The sequence below is a fragment of the Rhinatrema bivittatum genome, chromosome 3 (genome assembly GCF_901001135.1).
Source record: "Rhinatrema bivittatum chromosome 3, aRhiBiv1.1, whole genome shotgun sequence".
NCBI classification, from domain to species: Eukaryota; Metazoa; Chordata; class Amphibia; order Gymnophiona; family Rhinatrematidae; genus Rhinatrema; species Rhinatrema bivittatum.
Window position 1 is genome coordinate 3,797,483 of NC_042617.1, and position 24,242 is coordinate 3,821,724.

Consider the following 24,242-nt stretch of genomic DNA (forward strand, 5'->3'; position numbering starts at 1 on the left):
AGGCGCCGCGACTGACGTCACCCACCGGCGCCCCACGAACTTAAAAAGCCTCGCTCCTCCCGGCGACGTCCTCTTCAGCACCGGCGGCTTCGGGGCAGCAGCAGCAGCAGACAAGGCCTGCGCGGTCGGCGCTCAAGCCCGTCGGGGTAAGGCCTTTTGATTCTGCACTTACCCCACACGGGCTCCCCCGCCGACCACGAGGCAGGTCCCTGGGTCCATCGCTCCCTCCGGCCGTCCTCCACCGCCTCGATCCCAGGCGCAGCTTCCAATCGGCCTCCAGGCGCCGCGACTGACGTCACCCACCGGCGCCCCACGAACTTAAAAAGCCTCGCTCCCTCCCGGCGACGTCCTCTTCAGCACCGGCGGCTTCGGGGCAGCAGCAGCAGCAGACAAGGCCTGCGCGGTCGGCGCTCAAGCCCGTCGGGGTAAGGCCTTTTGATTCTGCACTTACCCCACACGGGCTCCCCCGCCGACCACGAGGCAGGTCCCTGGGTCCTTCGCTCCCTCCGGCCGTCCTCCACCGCCTCGATCCCAGGCGCAGCTTCCAATCGGCCTCCAGGCGCCGCGACTGACGTCATCCACCGGCGCCCCACGAACTTAAAAAGCCTCGCTCATCCCGGCGTCTCGCGCCGGGCGTCTCGCGCCGAAGGAGCGCGACAAAGGGGCCTGCCCCTTTGTTTCGCCCCTTCGGTTCGCCCCGAGCAGCACCCCACTATACCTCCTAAACTGCATCCAGCAAGTTGACTAAGGCCAAGAACACCCTGCCATAATTTGCCGCCTGTCATTTGGGGACAAGAATTCGCACCAAGAGAACACTCCCACTAAGGACAGGCCATGGACCGCTCACAAAGTTCAGCCCCCCTATGATAAATTTTCCAATACTGTGTTCCGTCACTTCAAGCGTATCAAACGTAAGTGTGCCCCCCTTCACCTCACTTCTCTCAGCCAACTTACCTTACAGTATCTGCACTTCATAACATAATTTAACGTATCTAATTGCCTGCCTACCATGTTCAACTGCAGTTGTTTTGTTCCTTTACTGTAATCTACTCACCTGCATTACTCCTATCAACTGCTTCTCATATACTCTAACTGCACTAATCCGACCAAGTGCACTAGTTTGTTTAAGCTGCTTTAATCTGTTCTCTTACAGTACAGTGTATACACCTGCATAAACCTACTACAATTGCTTTTATCTGTTTAATTGCATTACGGTGCCTGCATTTCACAAGTTATCCTCCTCTCCAATACACCCTCTACTAGCCTTCCACCCAATAATGCCCCCACACGCTTACCTCTGCCCCCCCCATTTACCCATTCGGACACCCTATTTACCCCCATTTACCACTCGGACACCCCTCAAAACTAGCCCTCCCACCCTACAGCCACCAAAATTATCCCTCCCCACCTACAGCCACCACAACACTCAAAAAAGGCATCTGACCTCCATCCCCATATCTCCCACCTCCCAAGCCCTCACCATCTCCCTCATTTCCCTTCTACTCATTAATGCCCAATCCCTAAAACAAAAAACACACCTCCTCCATGATATTCTAACTGACTCCAAACCAGAAATCTTTGCAGTAACTGAAACCTGGTTCAAACCCTGCGACACCCCCCTCATTAACCAATTACCTTCTGACACCTATGACATTTTCTCCATCCCCCGAAAAAAGAAAAGAGGAGGGGGCCTACTCCTCATAGCCAAAAAAGAATTCAAGCTCACCTCACAAACCTGCAATATTCCCAACCAATACGAAGTAGGCTTCTTCAAATCACAATCTCTACAAATCTGCCTTATATATACCCTCCTGGTCTACTAGAAAAAGACCCCTCCCCCCTCATCGAACTCCTCACCATCTCCCTCTCTCCCGACATCCCCACGATACTCCTTGGCGACTTTAACCTGCATGTCGACTCCACCCCACAATCCCCTTCATGCGAAGCCTTCATCTCATCCTTAGACGCAATGGGCCTTACCCAACTTATCCACTCCCCAACCCACAAAGCCGGTCATACCCTTGACCTCATTTTCACCAACTCACTCATCAACGTCATCCACTCCCCCACATGCCTGCCTGTTCCCTGGTCTGACCATTCCATCATTAACACAACTCTCTCTCTACCAACCCCTTCCACCTCCTCTCCTCCCCAGCCTAAATCCTTCCAATTTCGTAAAACCTGCCCTATAGAGACGCTTGCTACGGCTTGCTCCAACATCCCAAATCACATTGACCTAGAGACAGCAGATAGTGCCATATCCTCCTGGACAGAAACTACCCAGAAAATCGCTAACAACTTATGCCCAATCATTCAAAAAACAATCACCCAATCTAAATTATCTAAAAAACCCTGGTATACCCAGACACTCAAAACCCAAAAAATCCAACTTAGAACAGCAGAAAGACACTGGCGCAAACATCCCACTACTGCCACAAAAACCATCTATTACCAACTCATGCATGCATATAGAAACGCCATTCAAACAACAAAAAAGGAATACTATGCCAAGAAATTCACCACCTCCAATTCAATCCAAAGGCACTTTTTTCCCTAGTCTCAAATCTTACCAAATCCAACGTGTCTACACCCCAAGTCCCCTCCACACAGACCCGATGCAATGAAATTGCCCTCTTCTTTAAGAACAAAATATCTAACATCACCGCCAAGTTTACCCCTAATACCAAAAATTCCCCCAACACAAATAGTATAACCCCCCCCACCCCTTACACACCCAACATCCTCTCTTCCTTTGAACCCTCCTCAACACTAGAAATAGAAAACATCTTAAAAAAAGATGAGACCCTCTTCCCACCCCTCAGAAACCATCCCTACTAAACTACTACTCGCTATTCCTAAAACAATAGCCACTTCACTCTCCAAAATCGTGAACTGCTCCCTAGAACACGGTCAGGTACCTAACTCCCTGAAACAAGCCGTGGTCAAACCCATCCTAAAAAAACCCTCCCTTGACCCTTCCAACCTATCCAACCTCCGTCCTATCTCCAATCTCCCTTTCCTCTCCAAAATCATTGAGAAACTAGTAAACTCCCGCCTCTCTGACCACCTAGAACAATCCAACATACTCCCACCAACACAACATGGTTTCCGTAAACACCTCAGCACGGAATCCCTACTCCTCTCCCTTACCGATACCATCATCAAAGGAATGGATGCCGGAAACTCCTATCTCATTGCCATGCTAGATATATCCGCCGCCTTCGATACCGTAAATCATAACATCCTCATCAACACTCTCACCAGTATAGGTATCTCAGGTACTGCCCTCTCCTGGATAAAGTCCTTCCTCCAAAACCGCACCTACACAGTCCTCACCGACAACGTCACATCCCCCCCTGTTAATCTCGACTGTGGCGTCCCCCAAGGATCCTCCCTCTCTTCCACCCTATTTAACATTTACATGCTCCCCCTCACAAACCTCCTCTCCAACCTTGGTATTACACACTTCATCTACGCAGATGATGTACAAATCCTCATTCCCTTCACAAACACTGTACTCACTGCACTCCATACATGGAACACCATTCTCGCCTCCATAAACCAACTACTCACCGACATGCACCTTGCCCTTAACCCGCAAAAAACTGAACTCCTCCTCATCTCCTCTAGACATGCACCCATACCCTGTCCCTCCACTCTCCAGCCTCCTAACTTTCTCTCTAACACAAGAAACCTGGGTGTTATACTTGACAACCAACTAACCTTCAAACCATATATCAAATCTATCCTTAGCAGCTGCTACTTCAAACTACAATCCCTTAAAAAACTCAAACCCCTCCTCTACTTCCATGATTTCCGCACAGTACTTCAATCCTTAATTTTTTCAAAAATTGATTATTGCAATGCACTCCTACTTGGACTCCCTGCTACCCACATCAGACCTCTCCAACTCCTTCAAAACGCTACTGCACGCATCCTCACCAATGTCAATAAGAAAGATCACATTACTCCCACCCTCATTAATCTCCATTGGCTTCCCATCCACTCACGAATTATATACAAGACCCTTACCCTCATCCACAAAAGTATTATTAACGAACATTACCACTGGCTAAACCCACCTCATCCACAAAAGTATTATTAACGAACATTACAACTGGCTAAACCCACCTTTTCTACCTCGTATCTCCACAAGACCCACCCGCTCTCTCTTCGTGGAACCCTTATTCCCCCCTCCATAAAATCCACAAGACTCATCTCCACCACCAATAGGGCCCTTTCCCTCGCAGGCCCATCCCTGTGGAACTCCATGCCTCCTGACCTACGCACCGAAACCTCCACACTCACCTTCAAAAAGAAACTCAAAACCTGGCTCTTCCTCCAAGCATACCCCCAATCATCACCATCACCTACTAGCACTCAAACCCAACCTCCCTCTCATATCAACACCCCCACTACAGGACCCCCACCCACCCTCTCGAAAGAACTACAAACCCCACACTTAACCTCCTGCACATAATAAATTGCCACCTAGCAGAACCGCACACATCTTCTCACTTCTTTCACTGTTGGCCATGCGCTTAGACAAATTTTGTATATAGCCTATGTACATATCATTTCCCCATTGATTCCCTGTACATATTTTTTCCTCATGTATCTGTTCTCACCCCCCCCTACCCCCTCCTTTGTCGCAATCACCCCCACCCCTCCCTCCCTTAGTTATCAAGTTATTTACTCTGTTACTATTGTTTGTTACACACTGTTCCTTGTAAAGGCTTTGCCTATATATTTTTTGGTTTGTAAGTTATCTGTAAACCGGCACGATGTGCAAACGGCTGTCGGTATATAAAATTAAATAAATAAATAAAAAATAAGAGAGCCTTCGCCTCGAATTTCAGATCGTGGATTCGGTGGGCGTAAAAATCTCTTTTTGTTCGTAATGTCGCAGTTCAATAATAGTGGAGAGCAGCTTTATATATGGCTAGAGAGTTGGGGTTGGAGGTCTTCTGCCATTTCTTTTCTTTCTGTCTTAGCTCTTGTTTTAATGTGCGGAGCTCCTTTGAGAACCACGGTTGTTTGTTTTTCTGAGCAGGGTTGATAGTCTTTGTCGAACGGGGGCATAAGTTTAGTGGTCCCGGACTGGCCAAGAAGACCGTGGTACGCAGTCATGCGAAGGCTGCTGACAGGGAGCCCCCTCCCGCTACCTCCACACAGAGACCTGCTCCAACAAGGACCGATCCTCCACGAGGATCCAGCTCGATTCTCTCTTACGGTCTGGCCATTGAGAGGATTCGCCTGAGGAAGAGCGGATACCCGGGGGCAGTAATTGACAACCTGCTCCGAGCACGCAAGTTCTCCACATCCTTAACATACATAAGGATTTGGAGAGTATTCGAAGCCTGGTGTGAGAACCGCAACATCGTCCACGCTCAGTCAAAATTCCTGCGATTTTGGAATTCCTGCAGAACGGTCTGCAGAAGGGATTGTCTCTCAATTCCATCAAGGTACAGGTGGCCGCATTGTCATGCTAAGGAACCAAGAACGAGAGCGGCAGCATAGCCTCTCACCCGGATGTCTCCCGCTTTCTGAAAGGAGTCAAGCAGATCCGACCACCACTAAAGTGGCTAGTGCCTCTTTGGATCCTCAACCTGGTCCTAGATTTCTTAGCAGAACCTTCCTTCAGACCACTTCACAGCCTGTCTCTCCGACTATTAACATTGAAGACAGCCTTCCTGGTGGCAGTCTGTTTGGCCCGCCGTATCTCCAAACTACAAGCACTGTTCTGCTTTGAGCCGTTCCTCAGACTCACCCCGGGAACCATCCAGTTACGCACAGTTCCGTCATTCCTCCCCAAAGTGGTATCTCACTTCCATCTCAACCAAACCATCTCGCTACCATCGCCAGATGAGCATAAGAAATCTGAAGAGTCTCGCAGTCTACACTATCTCAACGTCGGCAGACTCCTAGTCCAATACCTGGAAAGGTCGGAATTTGTATGAAAGACGGACCATCTATTCATCCTTCACAGTGGGAAGAAGCAAGGGGAAGCGGCCTCGCGAGCAACCATAGCCCGCTGGATCAAAGAAGTAATCAAAGAAGCAGGCAAGCCACCGCCTTTGCAAGTCAAGGCCCATTCCACTAGAGCCCAGGCAGTGTCCTGGGCGGAAACCAAGATGCTGTCACCCGCCGAGATCTGTCAGGCGGCAACATGCTCCTCCATCCACACCTTCTCCAGGTTTTACCGCCTGGATTTTCAGGCTCGGGAGGACACAGAATCTTCAAGGGCAGTACTAAGTAGGTCACAGGCAGCCTCCCACCCGGTTCGGGAGTAGCTTTTATACATCCCATTGGTCCTGCGTCCATCTGCTACACGCTAGGAAATGGAGAAATTACTTACCTGATAATTTCGTTTTCCTTAGTGTAGACAGATGGACTCAGTAGCCCACCCATGGCTGCCGTTATTCATGGAATTCTCGGGTGACATCCCCGAGAGCGAAATGATTCACGGGTAAGCCATGCTTTCCTCCAGCTAGGACACCCATCCTACCGGGTGTCGACATTTCTCGATTGAGGGCACTGGTGGTCTTCAGCTATAACCAATTCAACCGGTTCAAATTATTTATTTATTTATTTATTTAAATTCTTTTTTTTAATATACCGATGCTCAAGACCAGGTCTTATCGTACCGGTTTACAATGAACTAGGGGGGAAAAACCAGTTAACAATGGAAGCAAGAAATTACATTATAACAGGGAATGTGGAACTTGGTAGTTAGAGGAAAGGATAGGTTAAACAATTTCTAACAGGAGAACAAAGCAAATAAGCAGAAACGTAATCTGCAGAAAATTAATCAAGTTAACCAAGTTATAAAGTTAATCAAGTTATCCGTTATAAAGTTAATCACGTTATTCAAATTAGTCAGTCACACATATATCCACAATGCTTTTCGAGGAGAATACTGAAGAGCTGCACTTCCTGCAGGGGTATATGTACTAGGGACTGACGTCAGATTGAAATCTGATCCGTCTTCAACTGCTATCAGGAGCACACTATACCCATTGGTCCTGAGTCCATCTGTCTACACTAAGGAAAACAAAATTATCAGGTAAGTAATTTCTCCATTTTTTTAGCTCATGTGAGTTTTTAGTTACAGGCACTTGGACTACTTTTCTAATTATTGGAACCTCACTGTTGGGATGCCCTAAATTTAATGCATCATTAGTATCCTTTGAAGATACCTCTCTCTGAACCATGCGCTGCTGAGTGACTGTCTGCTTTCCCCTTTGTTCTAGTTTAAAAGCTGCTCTATCTCCTTTTTAAAGGTTAGCGCCAGCAGTCTGGTTCCACCCTGGTTAAGGTGGAGACCATCCCTTCGGAAGAGACTCCCCTTTCCCCAAAAGGTTCCCCAGTTCCTGACAAAACTGAATCCCTCTTCCTTGCACCATCGTCTCATCCACGCATTGAGACTCCGGAGCTCTGCCTGCCTCTGGGGACCTGCGCGTGGAACAGGGAGCATTTCAGAGAATGCTACCCTGGAGGTTCTGGATTTAAGCTTTCTACCTAAGAGCCTAAATTTGGCTTCCAGAACCTCCCTCCCACATTTCCCTATGCCAGTGGTTTGCAGCCAGCCTATCACATCAATAAACCACCCGTCGAACCATAACCCAAAAGTGCTAATAGTTAGCAGAAGCAAGAGAAAAGAGGTGTTTGCAGCAGTTTCCTAAAGCTGAGCAAATCAGGTTCTGCTTTAAGGGACTCCGGGAGCTCATTCTATTGAAACAGGCCTGACAACCCAAAAAATACTCTCATGCGATTCTTTAATAGGACATGCTTAGAAGAGGGTGGGATGGGCAATAGATGCCTGAATCAGCAGAAAAACACACACTGAGGCATCAAGATTTCAGAGTGATGATAAAACTAAAACAAGAATATTAAACCTGATGCACCAGTATACCAGGAGCCAGTGAAGAATGGCCATTATTGGGGAACGGACACTCGGAGAATTAATTGTAAGGCCCTCAAGGTGGAATTTGGGAGGCCCAAAAATAGTTACAGTAATTCAGTGAAGACAGAGTTAAAGTCAAATGGAAATCTACATAACTTACAAACAGTTTTAATGAGCGCGAAAGATGAAGCTTAAAAAAAGAGCCCTGAATTAAGGTCTGGACATGGGGATGAAGAGAGCCCACAATAACCCCTAAATTTCTAATGTGCAAGTTGCTAGGAATTGCGATGATACCATCAGTTTTGCTGTTTCTGTATAGTGCTGGTCTTGTGTGCCTATTTCTCCAGATATTGCAGTGGCTGATTTGGTTTGTTGTGTGGTAGAAATCAGACAGTATACCAACCAAAAAAATAATTAAGGGCAGCTTTTAACAGCTACTTAGAAGCTGACTTGTGCATCATAGAAGGTGATCAGTCCCAGCTTCTAGCCAGTCTGCTTTGAAAGCAGAGCTAAGAATTCTTTTAACTTAAGCCTTTTTACAAAGCTTTTAATTTTGCTGTTTCTGTCAACTGTTTACTTCCCTCCCACCCTGCCCCTCTACCCACCCACCCCTAGGTTTGTTGTTCTGGTATAATCTGCCTAAATACATAATTGGCAACAAGATAAATTGGTAATTTGGTTGTTCCTTAGGTGTTATCCATCAGATACATTTAACAAAATGAGGACTATCCAATGTAACCATTGTGGAGCATTTATTCTCAGGGAAATCATTTGGAAACTTAGGGCTTGTCCTAATTGCTCAGATTTGTCTTCCTTGAAAAAAGAGTTGGCTGAAGATACAGCTGAATTGGAAGCAATAAAGAAAGTTTCACCCACTTTATAATATTCAGGAGTTAATCCCACGTTGCCACATAAAAACCAAAAGTCAAAACAAAAGGGGTTTACAGTGGGCTCAGGCAGGATAAGACCTGTGACTCACAGATACCCATTCTTGACAGCTGTGCAGCCCACAAGATTACCCCCTCACTCACATACGGGCCGATACAGTAAAAGTTGCGGGAGAGCGGGCGATAATGTATTCAAATGAGGGCCCGCAGCAAAAAGAGGTGCTAGGGACACTACCGCGTCCCTAGCACCTCTTTTTGAACAGGAGCGGCAGCTGTCAGCGGGTTTGACAGCCGACGCTCAATTTTGCCGGCGTCAGTTCTCAAACCCACTGACAGCCACGGGTTCAGAAACCGGACACCGGCAAAATTGAGCGTCCGTCTTCCAACCCGCGGGCCGTAGGCAGATTTGAAATTTTTATTTATTTATTTTTTAACTTTTTTTAACTTTCGGGACCTCCGACTTAATATCGCCATGATATTAAATCGGAGGGTGCACAGAAAAGCAGTTTTTACTGTTTTTCTGTGCACTTTCCTGGTGCCCGGAGAAATTAGCGCCTACCTTTGGGTAGGCGCTAATTTCCGAAAGTAAAATGTGCGGCTTGGCTGCACATTTTGCTTTCTGAATCGCGCGGGAATACCTAATAGGGCCATCAACATGCATTTGCATGTTATGGGCGCTATTAGGTTCGGAGGGGTTGGACGCGCATTTTCGACACGGTATTACCCCTTACTGAATAAGGGGTAAAGCTGGCGTGTCAAAAACGCGAGTCCAGTTGCGGGTTAACAGTATCGCCCTGCAAGAGCATTACGGTACTCAAAAGACAGAATTACAGTGGGCTCTGGTAGAATCAGACCTGTGATGCGGAGACACAAACTGTATCAAGTTACAAAAGCGCAAAAAGCCTTCTCTATTAGTTATTGAAGAAGATCTTGCGAAAGAGATTGAAGTGATATCCAAAAAGAAAGAAGAAACCCAATGCATACAGAAATGTCACCCCCAAAATAAAAATGCAAAGGAAAAGGGTGAGGTGCATAAGAAAATTCAACTAAATAAGATACTAAAGGAATCCAAGAAAAGCTGTAACCAGAATGAGAAAAGCTGGCAAGCTTTGAGCACAAATGCTCGTAGTTTAGTCAATAAAATCCCAGATCTGCAAGCCCTAATGATAGAGGCGGACTTGGACGTTGTTGCTGTCACGGAGACGTGGTTCACGGAATCTCATGATTGGGATACGGTAATACCGTATTCCTTGTTAAGGAAGGACAGAGAGGACAGGAAAGGGGGATGAGTGGCTTTTTATGTCAGAAACAATATCCAAGCATCTGAGCTGCAAGGAAGATGGGGCAAAGAAGAAGCACTGTGGGCTGACATAAAAAAAGATGATGGGACTTCCGTTTCTATTGGAGTGGTTTACAGGCCTCCAAATCAAATGGAAGAGATTGACAAAGCTCTACTTGAACACATACAAAATATGGGAAAGAAGGGAGAAGTGGTGATTGTTGGAGATTTTAAGCTGCCGGATGTAGACTGGAGAATCCCATCTGCAGAATCTAACAATAGTAGAGAGATAGTGGATGCCCTGCAAGGGGCTCTGTTCAAACAAATGGTAATGGAACCCACGAGGGAGGGAGCTATACTCGACTTAGTTCTCACTAATGGAGATAACATCTCTAATGTCCAGGTGGGTGCCCACCTCAGCACCAGTGATCATCATACAGTATGGTTTCATATCACAAATAGGATACGGAGAAGTAGCACGAAGATTCGAGTTTTGCAGTTCAAAAACACGGACTTTGATGAAATGGGGAAGTACCTGGAGGAAAAACTGGAAGGCTGAGAGAGATGTGGAATAACAGTGGACCAAACTAAAAGGAGCAATTACCAAGGCAACTAATCTATATGTTAGAAAAGTAAAGAAAAGCAAGAGAAAAATGAGACCTATCTGGTTCTCAAAGGAGGTGGCTGACAAAATAAAAGCTAAAAGAACAGCGTACAAGAAATATAAAGAATCCCAAAGAGAAGAACACAAGGAAGAATATCTGGTGGAACTGAGGGAGACAAAGAAAGCAATCAAGAAAGCGGAAGAAAGGATTGCCAAAGAGGTAAAGCGAGGTGACAAAACATTTTTCAGATACATCAGTGAAAGGAGAAAAGTCCAAAGTGGTATAGTGAAATTGAAAGGTGAAAAGGATCAATGGGTGGAGACAGATGAAGAAATGGCAGAATTATTAAACAAATACTTCACTAAAGAAGACCCTGGAGAAGGACCGTCGCTAGTTAACAAGAAACTGGAGGGAAGCGGAATGGATGAAACTCCATTTACGGAAGAGAATGTATGGGAAGAGCTAGGAAAACTGAAGGTGGACAAAGCCATGGGGCCTGATGCGGTTCATCCCAGGATACTGAGGGAGCTCAGAGATATGCTGGCGGCTTCGCTGTGTGACCTGTTCAATAGCTCCCTCGAAATGGGAGTGGTGCCGAGTGATTGGAGAAGAGCGACTGTGGTCCCACTTCACAAGAGCGGGAGCAGACGAGGCTGGAAAGTACAGACCGGTTAGCCTCACCTCGGTGGTGGGAACGATATCGAAGTCACTGCTGAAGGAAAGAATTGTGAACTATCTACAAGCAGCAGAATTGATGGACCAGAGGCAGCATGGTTTCACCAAGAGAAGGTCCTGTCAGACAAATCTCATCGACTTTTTTTGATTGGGCGACTAAGCACTCGATGTCATCTACTTGGATTTTAGCACTCAATGTCATCTGCTTGGATTTTAGCAAACCTTTTGATATGGTCCCGTACAGGAGGCTGGTGAATAAAATGAGAAGCTTAGGAATGAGTGCCAAGGTGATGGCCTGGATTGCAAACTGGTTGATAGAAGACAATGAGTGACGGTAAATGGAACTTACACTGAAGAGAGAGCGGTGTTAAGTGGAGTGCCACAAGGATCAGTGTTGGGACCGGTCCTGTTCAATATCTTTGTGAGCGACATTGCGGACGGGATAGAAGGTAAGGTTTGTCTTTTTGCGGATGACACTAAGATATGCAACAGAGTGGACACGCCGGAAGGAGTGGAGAGAATGAGATGGGATTTAAGGAAGCTGGAAGAGTGGTCAAAGATATGGCAGCTGAGATTCAATGCCAAGAAGTGCAAAGTCATGCATATGGGGTGTGGAAATCTGAAAGAACAGTATTCGATGGGGGGGGGGGGGGGGCTGGTGTGCACGGAGCAGGAGAGAGACCTTGGAGTGATAGTTCTAATGATCCGAAGTCGGCGAAACAATGTGACAAGGCGATACCTAAAGCCAGAAGGATGCTGGACTGCATAGAGAGGAATATCGAGCAAGAAAAGGGAAGTGGTTATCCCCTTGTACAGGTCCTTGGAGAGGCCTCACCTAGAGTACTGTGCTCAGTTCTGGAGACCATATCTCCAAAGAGACAAAGACAGGATGGAAGCGGTCCAGAGAAGGGCGACCAAAAAGGTGAAAGGTTTTAATGATCTAAAGACAATGACAAACCTCTTCCATTGGAAAAAAAATCAGCAGAACCCCATGGGTCACGATTTGAAGCTCCAGGGAGGAAGACTCAGAACCAATATCAGGAAGTATTTCTTCACGGAGAGGTGGTGGATGCCTGGAACACCCTTCTGAAGGAAGTGGCGAAGGACTTCAAAGGGGCGTGGGATAAACGCTGTGGATCCATAAATTCTAGAGGATATGAATGAAGAGGGGAGTGGCTTGCGGGAATGATGGCTACTACCTGGAGATAATACCCTTATTCAATACACATACAATCACATACACATACAATCACAGAGATACAAAAGATACACATACAATCACACATACAATCACAGAGATACAAAATGTATTAAAAAGAATGAAACCGTCATCACACCCATTTGATCAAATCCCTACCAAAATGCTTCTTCTTATCCCGGACACAATAGCAAAAACCCTAGCAGATATTATAAACTGCTCCTTATCACATGGCATCTACCCAGATGACCTAAAACTGCCTCAATCAAGCCACTGCTAAAAAACCAAATCTAAATGCATGTGATCCCAACAACTTCTGCCCTATTTCCAACCTACCATTTATAGCTAAAATCATGGAAAAACTGGTAAACACCCAACTATCCAACTACCTAGAGGACCACAGTATTCTGTCCCCAAACCAATATGGTTTTCGCAAAGCCGCAAGCACCGAAACGCTACTAATTTCACTCATGGACTACCTACTCTCTGGTATTGATAAAGGCCAAGCATATTTTCTAATCCTCCTTGACTTCTCGGCGGCCTTTGACACCGTCAACCACGCCCTTCTTCTAAAACAGCTGGCAAACATTGGTTTAACAGGTGCCACACTAAACTGGTTCAAAACATTTCTAGAAAACAGAGGATACAGAGTCAAAATTCATAATAAAGAATCCCAATACCACCCTTCTAATAGAGGAGTGCCGCAAGGATCATCACTTTCACCCACCCTTTTCAATGTCTACCTGCTTACCACTCTGCCAACTACTAACAAAATTAAGCCTGAAACATTTCCTTTTTGCAGACGACGTACAGATCGTAATCCCTATAAAAGAATCAATCTCAAAAACAATGGAATACTGGGACAGTTGCCTATTAGAAATTAAACTTCTCCTCAACAGTCTAAACCTTGTACTCAATGCTTCGAAAACAGAATTCCTGCTCATATCACCGGAAAACAATAACACACTTCCTAAACCACCCACACTCCTTCAAACAACCCACGTAAGAGACTTAGGAGCCATCCTAGACAATCGTCTCAACCTCAAAACATTCATTAACCAAACCACCAAAGATTGCTTCTACAAATTACATATCCTGAAAAGATAAAACCGCTGTTTCACACTCAGGACTTCAGAACAATCTTGCAAGCAATAATCTTTTCCAAACTAGATTATTGCAACTCATTACTATTAGGCCTCCCAGCTTCTTACACCAAACCTTTACAAATGGTTCAGAACTCTGCAGCCAGAGTCCTTACAAATTCCAGGAAAATTGACCACATTTCACCTATTCTCAAAAACCTCCATTGGCTTCCGATCCACTATAGAATCATGTACAAAACCATTAACATCATTTACAAAACTATCAACCAACACACGCAACTTGACCTACAAATACCACTTAAAAAATTCACCTCCGCCAGGCCTATCAGGGAACACTACAAAGAGTCACTCCAAATTCCAAAGGCCAAAACCTACCAACATAAATCCTTGAGTCTCAGAGCCTTCTCATCAGCAGGTCCAGCTCTCTGGAACTCGATCCCACCTGATTTGAGACAAGAGCCATGCTCTTTAACATTTAGGAAAAGACTAAAAACTTGGCTTTTCAAAAAAGCATTTCCAAGCCTTGAATAAAACCTCCTCTCACTAGCACTAACTCGTATGCAATAATGGAATGTAAACACGAATCAACCAACCTCAAACCCTCTCTCACTAATTCCTGCTGAATATTTATCATACTATTACCATTCACAACTGTCATATTTATTCATTTGATTACCTATGTACCGTTTCATTTTTCACTTGCTATTCTAATGTATCAATAGGCTGAAATGTAAATATTGTACTGTTCAATTTCTCCCCTTCCATCCCAAGTTTATTTTCCTTGTTTTTTGTAACTTTCCCTCTCCCTTTTTCTGATTCACTGTATTTAAAGTTCAAGGTTCTTATTGAAAATATTGTTTTTTACGTTATGCTTTACACTCCTTGTTATTTGTAAACCGGGTTGATGTGATGCCTATCATGAAACTCGGTATAACAAAAACAATAAATAAATTAAATAAATACACACGGTTATTGCGACTCCAACATTGCTCTATGCTTCAACGGCAAGAGGAAATGTGGAAAAAAAGGATTTGCATTCACAAAAAAAACAGGGAGTAGCTTGCTTGTTGCGGCGGTTACTACCCCAAACCAAATAAGTCTGATACTTCACTTCAATGCATATCCAGCATAGCTCTCTGCTTCAACGGCAGGGAGGAAAGACTGATACTTCACTTTCAGTGCATATCCAGCATAGCTCTCTGCTTCAACGGCAGGGGGAAAGAGGAAAAGAGGATTTATATTCAGGCAACAACCAACAAGGAATGAATTACATAGTCTGGGTAAACAAATTTATTTATTTATTTATTTATAGTTTTTTTATACCGATTTTCCTGCATAAAATGCATATCAAACCGGTTTACAATGAAACAACAATAAAAATAAATAACAATTTATTTATTTATTTAAAAATTTTTCTATGCCGTCAAGTTAAATACCATCACAACGGTTTACAGGAGGGCACGATAAAGAGAAATATGGGTGGTATAGATTACAAATTACTCGTGTGCCATCATAGTACGGTAACAATGTAAAATAATAAACTAGGTGGGTAAGTTAAACCTGATTGTTAGGAAATAATTAGGCAGTTTGATTTTAACATTAATATGCTTATGTAGGTTACTAATAACTTCTAGCTTGGTGCATCCTTATCGTTCAACTATTTTTCTCCTTTTCTTTATCTTTATAAAATGCTTGTTTAAAAAGCCAGGTTTTCAGATTAGTGTTGAATAATTTCAGATTTGTCTGTAGTCTTATTTCGAGTGGCTTGGTATTCCAGAGTACAGGACCAGCCAGTGACAGTGCTCTTTCCCTTACTTGCGTGAGATGTGCTGATTTGACAGAGGGGACAGTTAGTAGAGCTTTATTTGCAGATTTCAGGTTTCTTAGTGGTACATGCACGCGCAGTGCCATGTTAAGCCAGTCGGCTTTATCATCGTGGATTAGTTTATGGATTATACAAAGTGCTTTATATTGTATTCTTTGTTCAATTAGAAGCCAGTGGAGTTCAGCAAGTGTTCCTGTAATATGGTCACTCTTTTTTTTGCCTGTCAAAACTCTGGCAGCGGAATTTTGCAGTATTTGCAGAGGTCGAATTGTAGATTGGGGTAGTCCTAAAAGCAGGGAGTTACAATAATCTGTGCTAGCGAATATCATTGCTTGTAGAACTGTGCGAAAATTGTTAATCGTTAATAGAGGTTTTAGTCTTCTTAGGATCATTAGTTTTGCATAACCTTCTTTTATTTTCTGTGAGATGTGTTGTTTCATGTTTAGCTCAGGGTCAATTATTACTCCTAGATCCCTAACTTTTATTACTAACTCGGTGGTTTGAATATTTTGATTGTGAATGTTGGTTGTGTGTGGTGAGTGTTTTTACGTTCAAGGTGTAAGAATTCAGTTTTGTCAATGTTTATTACCAATTCCATTTGGTTTAGGAGCTGTTTGATTATTTCTAGGTACATATTGGCTAGTTTCATTGTTTCTTCAATGGTGTTTGGAATGGGTAACAGTAATTGTATATCATCTGCATAAATATAATGTACGATTCCCAGTCCTGCTAGTAAGTGACATACTGGGAGGAGGTAGATGTTAAAGAGTGTTGCAGATAGGGCTGATCCCTGTGGGACACCAGTTAATAGTTTGACTTTGTCTGAAAGTGCATTTTTGATTTGTACCTGAAAACATCTATTGTTTAAGTATGACTCGAACCATTTTAGTGTTTTGTTAGTGAGTCCTATTTCTTTCAGTCTATTGATTAGTATTCTGTGGTTTACAGTGTCAAATGCTGCAGAGAGATCTAATAGAACCAGAATGTAGTGTGTTCCTGTATCGAATCCTCTTAAGATATTGTCTGATAGAGCTAATAGCAATGTTTCTGTACAGTATTGTTTGCGGAATCCATGTTGTGCTGGATATAGTATGTTGTTATTTTCAAGGTGGTTCGATAGTTATTTTTGAACTGATTTTTCGATTAGTTTGGGTATTAGGGGTAAGTTGGAGACTGGTCTGTAGTTGCTAAGATTTAAGGGGTCAAGGTTCTTTTTCTTAATAATTAGCTTGATTATGGCTCCTTTCAAGGTATCCGGCATTACTCCTTCGTCTAGTGAGAGATTGATGATTTTAGTTAAGGTTGGGATTATTGTGTCGGCTATTTTTTTAAGTTCTGTAATGGGTATGGTGTTGCTTTTGTGGGTAGCAGGGTAAAATTGCCTAATCATTTTTTCTACTTCAGGGTGTGATACCTCCTCAAATTCAGACTAGATACTGACGTCTCTAGTGGGCATCCTAATCTCTTGTTTTGTAGTTAACGGGGATTTTTTTCCTTAGATTCTCAATTTTGTCTTTAAAGAATTGGGCTACATCATTGCATTGATTTTCTTGTAGGGTTAGATGATTAATAGTGTTGTCGCATGTTAGGTTGTTTACTATATTAAATAGGGTTCTGGCGTTGTTTGCAAATTTTTCTATTTTTGAGCTGTAGTATTTTTTTTTGGTGTCTAAGATTGTTTTTTTGTAGTAAGCTAGTTGTTTTCTGTACTTAGATTCTCGGTTGATTTGTTGTTTTTCCATTCTTTTTCTTTTTTTCTAAATATCCGTTTTACTTCTTTGATTTGTTCACTGTACCATGGATTGTTTGACTTTGGTTCTTTAATGCGGGCCGTTTGTGGAGGATTTAGTTTGTTAGCTAAAGAAGTTATTCTGTTTAGCCAGTCAGTTGTAGCGTTGTGGCTATCTAGGTAGATGATATGTGTTAATTCTTTGGATAGTTTGTCTTTAAGAATTTCAGTGTTATAAGGGGGGCGGTATGAGAATTCGGCTGGTTCCATGTTCTGTTTTTTTATGGGTCCTTTGTACTTTATCCGGGAGTTAATGAGGAAGTGGTCTGACCATGGGATTTGTGTGTATTCAGTTTTTATATTTTCAAGGAGGCTACTGTTAATAAAGGTTAGATCTAATGAGTGGCCTGCTTTATGTGTTGGCTTGTCTGTGATCAATTTAAAACCTAGTGCAGTCATTATGTCTAATAGTGTTTGGCAGGTATTAGATAGGGGGAGGGCATCCATGTGTAGATTAAAGTCACCTAATATTATGGTGGGTTTAGAGGGATTTAGATGAGTTGTGAAAAATTCTATTAGTGGGGAGATATTTAGCTCGAGGAGACTGGGAGGGCAGTATACCAGGCAGATTTGAAAATGATTAGTATCAAAAAGGGCAATTTCATGATTCATTGGTGTTTTGATTGAGAGTAATTTAGTTTTAAATATTTTTTCAATGATTAATAATAATCCGCCTCCTCTTTTATTTATTCTTGGGATCGAGAAGACCTCGTAGTTTTTGTTTGGTAGTTGATTCTTTAGAACTACATCTGATTTTTTTTAGCCATGATTCTGTTATTGCTATAAAATTAGGTTTTGTGTCATATAGCAGGTCTGTTATGATGGGAAATGTTTTTGTTACTGATTGTGCGTTAACTAGAAGAAAAGAGATCATTAAACAGTATGCTGTTTAATTTGGTACTGATGGTACGTGTTACTGGAATTAGGTTATTTGTAGTTGTATCCCTTTGTTCATTAGTGCTGTGATGGTGTTTGTGTTGATGCTTCTTTGTGTTTGCATACTTACCATTTCCTGTGCATACTTGGATGGTGAAAGTGGAAGTGGAGCTTGTGGTCATTGATAAACTTCTGTTGTCAGGTAGCTGTTGGTTGGTATCCTTTTTTTTTTTTTTTTTATCTCTCTGGGTGTACTGGGGCTGTATGAAGGGGCGTACAAAGGGGCCTGCCCCTTTGTTCTGCCCTTTCGGTGCGCGCCGCGGGTGCACGGCGCCTGCTGGGTCCCTGGCTGTCTTTTATCCTCAGAGAGCCCCTGCTGACGTCAGCCACGTCCCCGGGGGGGGGGGGGGGGAGGAGCACAGCCCGGAAGTCCTGCAGGGCTCGGCAGCACAACGAGAGACCTGCAAGGGAGAGAGTAAAAACAGAAAACCTGGGAGAAAAGTGAAAAATTAGTCAGAATGCATCAGCTGGTTCCAGAGGCAGGGGAGTAGCTTGCTTGTTACGGCAGTTACTACCCCGAATCAATTAAGCCTGATACTTCACTTGAAATATATATGCATTTCGGTGCATATCCAGCATAGCTCTCTGCTTCAACGGCAGGGAGGAAAGAGGAAAAGAGGGTTTATATTCAGGCAACAACCAACAAGGAATGAATTACATAGTCTGGGCAAACAAATAATAATGGGAGTAGCTTGCTTGTTACGGCGGTTACTACCCTGAATCAGTTAAGCCTGATACTTCACTGGGAATACATATCCAGCGCAACGCGCTGCTTCAATGGCAGGGAGAATAAAGAAAAGAGGAATTATATTCAGACAACAGCAAGGACTGAATTGCACAGGCTGGGTAAACAAATAAACATGGGAGTAACTTGCTTATTGCAGCAGTTGCTACCTCTGACCAATTGAGCTGGATGCTTTGCTTGGATGCAGCTCCAGCGCTGCTCTCTACATTGATGGCGGGGGTATAGGGAAACTGGAACCATGGGTTTGCTGATGGGGGCCAAGAGTAACAGATAAGTATGAGAAAAAAAAAAGTGTGAAAGCTTGCTGGGCAGACTGGATGGGCCGTTTGGTCTTCTTCTGCCGTCATTTCTATGTTTCTATGTGACCAGCAGGCAGGAGCATTGACTGTTTCATGAAGGAGAAAGCAGCAGAATCTGAGGTTTGCTTACATTGAACCCCAGCATATCTCTACAGAGCCAGCCCCTGATCTGGGAGACGTGTCTGGAGAGCTTGTCCAGGGCAGTGACAAAAGATGAAATAATGGGGGGGGGATCAGTGCATATCTTAAATGAAGCATTTAACTGTGACGTGATTTTCCACAACATAAATAGTGAACGGAATGGAGAAAGAGCTGAATCTTGTGGAAGCTCAGAAGCACATGTTCTCCTGCATCTGCCTCCCCCATACAGAGCTAATCATGGGCACACGCGTCTGCCTCCCCCCTCCACAGCTAAATATGGGCACACGCGACTGTCTCCCCCTCCACAGCTAAATATGGGCACACGCGACTGTCTCCCCCCTGCGCAGCTAAATATAGGCACACGCGTCTGTCTCCCCCCACCACATCTAAATATAGGCACACGCGACTGTCTCCCCACTGCGCAGCTAAATATAGGCACACGCGTCTGTCTCCCCCCTCCACAGCTAAATATAGGCACACGCGTCTGTCTCCCTCCTCCGCAGCTAAATATAGGCACACACGACTGTCTCCCCCTCCACAGCTAAATATAGGCACACGCGACTGTCTCCCTCCTCCGCAGCTAAATATGGGCACACGCGTCTGTCTCCCCCCTCCGCAGCTAAATATGGGCACACGCGTCTGTCTCCCCCCCTCCACAGCTAAATATAGGCCCACGCGTCTGTCTCCCTCCTCCACAGCTAAATATGGGCACACGCGTCTGTCTCCCCCCTCCGCAGCTAAATATGGGCACACGCGTCTGTCTCCCCCCACCACATCTAAATATGGGCACACGCGTCTGTCTCCCCCCACCACATCTAAATATAGGCACACGCGACTGTCTCCCCCTCCACAGCTAAATATAGGCACACGCGTCTGTCTCCCTCCTCCACAGCTAAATATGGGCACACGCGTCTGTCTCCCCCCTCCGCAGCTAAATATGGGCACACGCGTCTGTCTCCCCCCTCCACAGCTAAATATAGGCACACGCGTCTGTCTCCCTCCTCCACAGCTAAATATAGGCACACACGACTGTCTCCCCCCTCCACAGCTAAATATAGGCACACGCGTCTGTCTCCCTCCTCCACAGCTAAATATGGGCACACGCGTCTGTCTCCCCCCCCCCCACAGCTAAATATAGGCACACGCGACTGTCTCCCCCCCCCCCCTCCACAGCTAAATATGGGCACACGCGTCTGTCTCCCCCTCCACAGCTAAATATGGGCACACGTGTCTGTCTCCCCCTCCACAGCTAAATATGGGCACACACGACACTCTCCCTCCTCCACAGCTAAATATGAGCACACGCGACTGTCTCCCCCTCCACAGGTAAATATGGGCACACGCGGCTGTCTCCCCCCTCCACAGGTAAATATAGGCACACGCGTCTGTCTCCCCCTCCACAGGTAAATATGGGCACACGCGTCTGTCTCCCCCTCCACAGCTAAATATAGGCACACGCGTCTGTCTCCCTCCTCCACAGCTAAATATGGGCACACGCGGCTGTCTCCCTCCTCCACAGCTAAATATGGGTACACGCGTCTGTCTCCCCCCCCTCCACAGCTAAATATGGGCACACGCGTCTGTCTCCCTCCTCCACAGCTAAATATGGGCACACGCGTCTGTCTACCCCCCTCCAAACAAGGGCACATGCGTCTGTCTCCCCCCCCTCCACAGCTAAATATGGGCACACGCGTCTGTCTACCCCCCTCCAAACAAGGGCACATGCGTCTGTCTCCCCCCCTCCACAGCTAAATATGGGTACACGCGACTGTCTCCCCCCCTCCACAGCTAAATATGGGCACACGCGTCTGTCTCCCCCCTCCACAGCTAAATATGGGCACACGCGTCTGTCTACCCCCCCTCCAAACAAGGGCACATGCGTCTGTCTCCCCCCTCCACAGCTAAATATGGGCACACGCGACTGTCTCCCCCCCCTGCACAGCTAAATATGGGCACACGCGTCTGTCTCCCCCCCTCCACAGCTAAATATGGGCACACGCGTCTGTCTACCCCCCTCCAAACAAGGGCACATGCGTCTGTCTCCCCCCCTCCACAGCTAAATATGGGCACACGCGTCTGTCTACCCCCCTCCAAACAAGGGCACATGCGTCTGTCTCCACCCCTCCACAGCTAAATATGGGTACACGCGACTGTCTCCCCCCCCTCCACAGCTAAATATGGGCACACGCGTCTGTCTCCCCCCTCCACAGCTAAATATGGGTACACGCGACTGTCTCCCCCCCTGCACAGCTAAATATGGGCACACGCGTCTGTCTCCCCCCTCCACAGCTAAACACGGGTTTATGCATCTGTGGACATCTCTCACAGTACCAACATTTGAACACCCACAGCCACACACTGTAACACAAACCACCCCCCTTACCTCTAATGTACACATGCCACCCCCACTAGAATACACTGGCACATGTATCTGCCCCCCCAGCACAAGAGATATAACAACACATGCACTGTCTCTTCCCTTCCCTTAAATATACAGAGAAAATGCAGCCCATCCGACAGCTGCATGCTGACACATGCAATGCTAAGTGTGGAGCCAACGTGCAAGCCACACACACCTATCACAGACAACCTCATATACTAACACATCACACCTTGTCCAATTCTGTGTTCCTGCAGGTCATGGCATACTCTTGTGTGTACAGTTACTACAATCAGGATACAGAGAAAATGGATGTGATAGAGCAGCAGACAGAGAGCTTGGAGCTTCACACCAGTGCTCTGGAAATCCTTCTGGGTGAGTAAAGAGATTCAGTCCCCTCTCACGACTCACAGATCAGACATCTCCTGCTCTCCTGAGTAATCCTCGGTGCTTATCCCAGGCTTTACCTCTCACTCCCTCACAGCTAAGGATCCTCTGTGCTTATCCCAGGCTTTACCTCTCACTCCCCCACAGCTAAGGATCCTCTGTGCTTATCCCAGGCTTTACCTCTCACTCCCTCACAGCTAAGGATCCTCTGTGCTTATCCCAGGCTTTACCCCTCACTCCCTCACAGCTAAGAATCCTCTGTGCTTATCCCAGGCTTTACCTCTCACTCCCCCACAGCTAAGGATCCTCTGTGCTTATCCCAGGCTTTACCCCTCACTCCCCCACAGCTAAGGATCCTCTGTGCTTATCCCAGGCTTTACCCCTCACTCCCCCACAGCTAAGGATCCTCTGTGCTTATCCCAGGCTTTACCCCTCACTCCCTCACAGCTAAGGATCCTCTGTGCTTATCCCAGGCTTTACCCCTCACTCCCCCACAGCTAAGGATCCTCTGTGCTTATCCCAGGCTTTACCCCTCACTCCCTCACAGCTAAGGATCCTCTGTGCTTATCCCAGACTTTACCCCTCACTCCCCCACAGCTAAGGATCCTCTGTGCTTATCCCAGGCTTTACCCCTCACTCCCTCACAGCTAAGGATCCTCTGTGCTTATCCCAGGCTTTACCCCTCACTCCCCCACAGCTAAGGATCCTCTGTGCTTATCCCAGGCTTTACCCCTCACTCCCCACAGCTAAGGATCCTCTGTGCTTATCCCAGGCTTTACCCCTCACTCCCCACAGCTAAGGATCCTCTGTGCTTATCCCAGGCTTTACCCCTCACTCCCTCACAGCTAAGGATCCTCTGTGCTTATCCCAGGCTTTACCCCTCACTCCCCCACAGCTAAGGATCCTCTGTGCTTATCCCAGGCTTTACCTCTCACTCCCTCACAGCTAAGGATCCTCTGTGCTTATCCCAGGCTTTACCTCTCACTCCCTCACAGCTAAGGATCCTCTGTGCTTATCCCAGGCTTTACCCCTCACTCCCCCACAGCTAAGGATCCTCTGTGCTTATCCCAGGCTTTACCTCTCACTCCCTCACAGCTAAGGATCCTCTGTGCTTATCCCAGGCTTTACCCCTCACTCCCCCACAGCTAAGGATCCTCTGTGCTTATCCCAGGCTTTACCCCTCACTCCCCCACAGCTAAGGATCCTCTGTGCTTATCCCAGGCTTTACCTCTCACTCCCTCACAGCTAAGGATCCTCTGTGCTTATCCCAGGCTTTACCCCTCACTCCCTCACAGCTAAGGATCCTCTGTGCTTATCCCAGGCTTTACCCCTCACTCCCTCACAGCTAAGGATCCTCTGTGCTTATCCCAGGCTTTACCTCTCACTCCCCACAGCTAAGGATCCTCTGTGCTTATCCCAGGCTTTACCTCTCACTCCCCCACAGCTAAGGATCCTCTGTGCTTATCCCAGGCTTTACCTCTCACTCCCTCACAGCTAAGGATCCTCTGTGCTTATCCCAGGCTTTACCTCTCACTCCCTCACAGCTAAGGATCCTCTGTGCTTATCCCAGGCTTTACCCCTCACTCCCCCACAGCTAAGGATCCTCTGTGCTTATCCCAGGCTTTACCTCTCACTCCCTCACAGCTAAGGATCCTCTGTGCTTATCCCAGGCTTTACCTCTCACTCCCCCACAGCTAAGGATCCTCTGTGCTTATCCCAGGCTTTACCCCTCACTCCCCCACAGCTAAGGATCCTCTGTGCTTATCCCAGGCTTTATCCCTCACTCCCCCACAGCTAAGGATCCTCTGTGCTTATCCCAGGCTTTACCCCTCACTCCCCCACAGCTAAGGATCCTCTGTGCTTATCCCAGGCTTTACCCCTCACTCCCTCACAGCTAAGGATCCTCTGTGCTTATCCCAGGCTTTACCTCTCACTCCCCCACAGCTAAGGATCCTCTGTGCTTATCCCAGGCTTTACTCCTCACTCCCTCACAGCTAAGGATCCTCTGTGCTTATCCCAGGCTTTACCCCTCACTCCCCCCACAGCTAAGGATCCTCTGTGCTTATCCCAGGCTTTATCCCTCACTC

At 46.0% G+C, this 24,242-nt stretch overlaps 1 protein-coding gene across 1 annotated transcript in view; it reads left to right on the plus strand.

Annotated features, from left to right (window-relative positions):
• The window catches only part of LOC115086658 (cullin-9-like), a 582,584-nt gene that overhangs the window by 522,937 nt on the left and 35,405 nt on the right, over positions 1 to 24,242 (plus strand). The window contains exon 38 of the mRNA XM_029592817.1: positions 22,026 to 22,143. Coding sequence (XP_029448677.1) covers positions 22,026 to 22,143 — 118 coding nt within the window. The remainder of the gene's footprint in view (positions 1 to 22,025; positions 22,144 to 24,242) is intronic.